We start from the raw sequence: 6,291 nt of genomic DNA on the forward strand, positions 1-6,291 counted from the left end.
CTCCGGCCTTCGAGCCGCCTCTCGCTCCAGCCCCAGCTCTGCCAGGCATGGCCCGTTCCCCTCGCTGCCTCCCTCCGTGCCCAACAAACCGGCGTTTCTCGGTTCCCCTCACCGCATTCTCTCCCAGGCACCTGGCATCATATTCTCCTCCTCGTGCTCTCCCCGTCCCGTCCCCGCCATTACCACACGGCAGCCCCTCCTCCACACCGTGTGAGCGCCTGCACGCTCCTCCGTAGCCCCGGTCTCTTTTAATAACACCCCCTTCTCCCAAAACACAGCTAACGCTTGCTTCATACTCTCAAATCTCATCTTCTCGTGCACTTGTCTTCCTACACATTTCGTTTATCAGACCGTTCAGTATTAAACAATTTCTCCCTAGTACGGATCAGGAAGGAGAGTCTCGGCCCATTTCAAGTACAGCTGTTAGGAATGGGAGCAAACAGGGAACAAACCTCCCATTCTCTCCTAACTCTCACCGTATGGTGTGAAAAACTTTAAAAAGCGTGCAAAAGCAGCTCAGGCCAACTGCAACATGAGATTGTGCAGCACAGACAAATAAGTTCTGCTACCAAGGCATTCAATTATTAAAAAATGTGTCTATCGACCAAACCAGACTACGCTGTCTACGTGAGGCTGAGGAAGACGTAGCACAGGAACTGGACGTAAAGCATGATTTTCCCTTAGTCACTCAAGATGACTTGCTTGTCTGGAAGTCATGAGGCAAACTTCCTGTAATGCTCTCTCACTTTTTTGTGTTCCTGAAGCTATATAAATAGCTTTGCCAGATGAGAGACCTTTCAGAAACCTGAATGTTGCATGAATTATACCTGAAGTACACTAATTTAAAGAAAATATATTATCAGTAGTTCTTATATATCTTTCCTCAGGTCGTCAGAAGAGAACTGTTATTTCCTAACCCCATGTCATCTAAAGAAAGGAGGGGTTTATTTCCATCAGTAACTATTACTGAAAATTAGAATCAGAACTAATAATTTGACTTGTGAAATAAATCAAGTTTCACTTAGCTACATGAAAAGTATCTACATATAATTTCAGAATACTACAATTACTAAAGGGATTTAGTTCATTTATATGAATCACCTCTGGTTTAAAATACAACAGTGAAATCTGGCCTCACATGACTTTCCAAATCTGAGCACACAAAAATTACAGTGCAAGTCCCAGCATAATTTATACTCCGCAGTGGGCCTCCAAAGCACTCCTCAGAATCAATACCTAGTAGGCGAATGTCTAAATCCACATACCATGCTGACTGGTGGCATACTCCTTTTCCTTACGTCTTACCCCAGAGTTGCCTAACCTATCAACCGCGCTATCTTTTGCAACCCTTCCTCAACCCCCCCCTCCTTTCAAATTAGCTGTCATCTTCTCCAAGGTACCTTCAGACAGTCCCTAGCGACGTAGTTAAATGCATGTCGGTTCCCCAAATGAGTAACCGATGAGTAACTGGCTTCTAGTGATTCATTAGTGCCCAAAACAGGTAAATTTTAATCTTAATGGTGAGTCAAAAAGATTACAGTCTACACAACATGGATTTTGGGATCAATGTAGAAACCTGTATACACCTAAAATAAATGCAGAAAATGTCCTGGTTTCATAGATGGAAATGAAAGGAAACCTTTTTCCCTTTTAGCAAAAATGAACAGGAATTTAGGAGAGAGAGACAGATTTTCTGTTCTTATCAAACACTAGTGAGTTCAGTAAGATTTAGGCTAAAGGTAGATTTCAGCCACCTCTAGAATTGTGATTCAGAAGTCTTTCTTTCAAGTGCAGCTTTCCTTCAAATGAATAAACTTATTTCCACAGAACCCCGAGGAATGTATTTGGTATACAGTATACAAACAATAAATATAAAAAATTCAGAACTGACATTTTAAAGATGATCTTCTAAATAAAAGTGGCCTGCTTTACAGCTTGCAAAGGACTCCAGAGGAATTTTTGATCCCCTCTGAAATTTGGGTGCTGTTATTTAGGAACTAAATGACACATTTAAATTCCAGTTTCATCCAGGCTAGAAGAATTTGATTTCCATGTCTCTCTTTTCCATGTCTACCTGTACAACTGCGGGTTCGTATTTTTGAAGACTATATACATCTTTGTAGGTACAGTTCATGTTCCTCAACTGCATCTTGAGAGTCATATAAAAAGACCTTATTTTCACACTTGCTTTAGAAACAAACTAAAAATTACCGAAACCTCAGCTCTGAATATTACTGGCCTTTCTGCAATAAAGATCTTACAAGGGCTCTTTGTACAACATGATCTGCTACATTTACCTTTTGAATCAAAGGCAGAGGTGTATGCATGGCACAGTGCACAGTTAGCCGTGCATGAAACCAGTCAAAATGTTCAACGTTACTGTTAACATTCTTAAAAATACTGCAGTGAAAATCCGTAATGAATACAACAGACTCCATTCAAGTGCAAATAAGAAAACATAGCCTTAAAAACAAAATATCTATAAAAGCTTAATAAGAATAAATGTTTACAGGCACTTTTAAGGTAATATTTGGGACTCACCTACAAACTGCAGGAACAGCAAAGAGTACAGCTGGAATTTGGAACAGGAAGCAGCAACCACCCAAAATGCTTACGATATACAGAAGCATTTCTACACTTCAGGAGGTGCTAGGGAAGACATTTGTCATCAGAAGCCCCAAGTTCCAGAGCAGTGAAGCTTTGTCCTAATGTCAGCTACCCTCTTCCTATTTACACTCTGTAACAACACCACTCCAGTCACTTCTGCCTTTTTTGGAAGCCGGATCAGGCAAAAATTTCTCTGTCTTTACTGGTGCGAATGGCAAACAGTTATTGGATTCACTACATCACTCTGTTTTTAATGAAAACAATCTAGGAATCTCATGAAGCTCAGGAGAGGAAAATGTAAAGTCCTGCACCTGGTGAGGAATAACCCCATGCACCTGCACAGCCTGGGGGCCAGACAGTTGGAAAGCTGAGGGTCCTGCCAAGACAACGACTTGGCCATGAGCCAGCAATGTGCCCTTCTATTCAGGGCAGAATATCAGAATATCATTAGCCTTCCTTGCCGCAAAGGCGCAAAATAAAAAATAACAAAGTCAAATGAAATATGTAAATAAAGAACACACCAGGATCCTTATTAATTTGGTAACTAGTAAGGAATTATGGAGTGAAGGACTCCATAAGTGAAGTGGAGCGAATCTAGCATCTATTAAGTATAACCCAACGACATTATACTTTCCTATCAAGAATCCCCTTTAGCAAGAAACTAAACCAAGACTTTCACAGTCTACTCTGGACAAAGAATTTGCCTATTTAATGATTCCTCATGAGTTCAACACCACTTTGAGGATATCTGTAATAAGTGGCATACTTACAGATGAACTATACTAAGATGCAGAAATTTTTTTTTAGTGCAGAAATTTTTTTTTGTTAGAACTGTAAAGTTCAAAGCTCTTTCTGTAGTTAGATGCCTTAAGTCACTGTGTTTTGAGTTCTCTTTACTGCACTTTTAATATTCCCTCTACTCCTAAGTGTACTGCAGCGTATTTAATGTTTACACACATGCAACATAACTCCACCTAACAGATACGGGTTTTGTGCCTTCACCTCAGTTCCAAGTGTTTATGAGGTTATCCAGACTCTGTGCAGGCTTCTGCAAGCACAGCAACCCTGTGTTCTGCTCACTTACACTACTGCCTTGTTGAATACTGAATCAAGTCCAATGATCTGGGTGCAGATGTTGGGGGGTGTCATTTACCCTGGCACGTCATCCTCTCCGAACACATCTCTTTCAGAAAATGCATTCTTCAAAAACAACAGGACCTGTCAGCTACAAAAGTGAGACCACAGACCACCGGTCATTTTTCTCAGCAGCTGGTCTATGCCTGTGGACGTCCACTTCTGAAAAACAGACCAACTGCAGTGACACTCTTCTGCCTCTAGAAAAAAAACCCACTGACCTCTTAAATGGTGTGAGTGTTCTACAACTGAACGCTAACCAGAGAGCACGTGTTGCACTCTGCTGACTAGGCTGCAGAGAGATCGGGGCTTTGGTAGGGGCAATGTTGACAGATGTGAAGGACACACCAGTCCTCTTTTTTGCCTTTTTAACATGTTTGGTTAATACCTCTTTCCTTATCTAGCCTCTTGTATCATTTGAGTAGCTGTAAGAGATACTGATGGTTTAGGTATTTTGCCAACTTCACTGTCACTGTTACTCCTCGCCATTCCTAGGCACCTCTGTCCCTCCTGAAAATACCTTCACAAAGTACATACCTCTAAGGTTTGCATTAAAAATTCTACTGGTGGCTATACATTTCTATGATGTAGTGATTCAAGTAAAGTGGAGTAACAAAGCAGAAGATTTTGCAGGATAGAACTGTCCTCCTTAAGAAATTAGTCAGAGGGTGGGGTCATGACAAATAAAACTGTCTCCCTCTCAAAAACTGTAGGAGTTTTCCCAGTCCTTTGGGACTGGCAATGGAGATCATACTTCCTTTTCCTGGAAAACCAAGATTACCTGTAAAGAAACGTAAAAATGTCTTCAGCTCCTAGACTTAACCAATTTTGCTGGGCCTCAGGCACTGCACTGCTTGCTTCAGAAGCTCCACAAGAATCAGCGGCTTTTGCTCTCCTGCAATTACCTTCATCTAGCCTGTAAGCGAATGGCCTAAATTCAGGTAATGGTAGACAGTCAAAAACTGGTTTTACTGATCTTTAAGAAAGATTAGCAATGTATGTCTCACTGGCTGTATGCTATCTACCCAAAACAAACCACCTGGCCTTGCTCATCTTTGCCCATTACTGCAATGAATCCCTAAGCAGGTACAAATGGGTACTACAGCAAAACTGCATCAAAAGCCAAACCAGACATAATGTGCAGGGAAAAGAAAAAACTTCTATGGTGTCAAAAGTGTTTCAGATTCTCCCTCTGTATTAACTGATTTCAGCGAGTAGCTTCTAAAATATTGGAAGCTACTAATCTGTGCAACACCATAGCTCTCACAAGACAATACTGTATCCTACCTATCCTCTTCTAGTTAGAACCCTACCCCTGTGTACCTCCACACAGGTGGTAGGAATCATAGAATCATTTACCTTGGAAAAGACCTTTAAGATCATCGAGTCCAACCGCTAACCTAGCACTGCCAAGTCTATCACTAAACTATGTCCCTAAGCACCACATCTACACGTGTTTTAAATACCTCCAGGGATGGTGACTCAACCACTTCCCTGGGCAGCCTGTTCCAAGGTTTGGCAACCCTTTCGGTGAATAAATATTTCCTAATATCCAATCTAAACCTCCCCTGGCGCAACTTGAGGCCATCTCCTCTCGTCCTGTCGCTTGTTCCTTGGGAGAAGAGACCGACCCCCACCTCGCTACAACCTCCTTGCAGGTAGTTGTAGAGAGCGATGAGGTCTCCCCTCAGCCTCCTTTTCTCCAGGCTGAACAACCCCAGTTCCCTCAGCCGCTCCTCATCAGACTTGTTCTCAGACCCCTCACCAGCCTCGTTGCCCTTCTCTGGACACGCTCCAGCACCTCAACGTCCTTCTTGTAGTGAGGGGCCCAAAACTGAACACAGTATTCGAGGTGCGGCCTCACCAGTGCCGAGTGCAGGGGGACGATCACTCCCCCTACACACTGGATTGTGTGCTGTAAGCACAGGAGTGGAACACCGACTCCTGAATTTCCTAAGCCCCGAGTAGCCTAAGGAGAGCTACTTTCTGTACTGCACTTTAAAAGCCCATCACAACTTGCATGGATGCTAATAATAGCAGTAACAACACATACTCGGTTTTGTAAGTCAACATTTGTATAAATAGCAGTAGAGCCACAGCAGATCAGTGCAGAAAGCTCACTTCGTCTGGATGCAAAAGGAGAGAGATCTCAAGCAGGCATATTTGCAGGCGGTGCCGCCTCGGTAAAGGATGAGGAAGTTATCTGCAGAATGCACAATACCACAGTCAAACTGACCAAGAAGAAGGGGAAAAAAAAAACCCCAGGACGCTCATAGAAGTCTTTCTTATGTGAGGAGACAATGAAGAAACTGTGATCACTCCCTGGAAAATAGAAACGGCAGCGCAGAACAAACCTCAACCACGGAAGGCTATTTGTACGTTTAAGTCCATTGCTCAGGTCCCGCTCCTCTCGGCGGCCGCGGCAGCGTTCCACGCGGGCAGGATCCAAGCCCGCGTGGCGCTCTATGCCAGCAACGGAGAGCTCGTGTGGCTGCCTTGTGCGCTAGCCTGCACGGCCCAAGGCGCCCGCGGGGCTCGGCTTCGGGCGGG

General features: G+C 43.4%; 1 protein-coding gene across 1 annotated transcript in view; it reads right to left on the reverse strand.

The window, feature by feature from the left end:
* CCDC57 (coiled-coil domain containing 57) overlaps nucleotides 1-6,291 on the reverse strand; it is a 50,667-nt gene that overhangs the window by 43,296 nt on the left and 1,080 nt on the right. The window contains exon 2 of the mRNA XM_009279474.1: nucleotides 6,096-6,204. Coding sequence (XP_009277749.1) covers nucleotides 6,096-6,204 — 109 coding nt within the window. The remainder of the gene's footprint in view (nucleotides 1-6,095; nucleotides 6,205-6,291) is intronic.

The sequence above is a fragment of the Aptenodytes forsteri genome, unplaced genomic scaffold (assembly GCF_000699145.1).
Source record: "Aptenodytes forsteri isolate BGI_AS27 unplaced genomic scaffold, ASM69914v1 Scaffold243, whole genome shotgun sequence".
In the NCBI taxonomy this organism is placed as follows: domain Eukaryota; kingdom Metazoa; phylum Chordata; class Aves; order Sphenisciformes; family Spheniscidae; genus Aptenodytes; species Aptenodytes forsteri.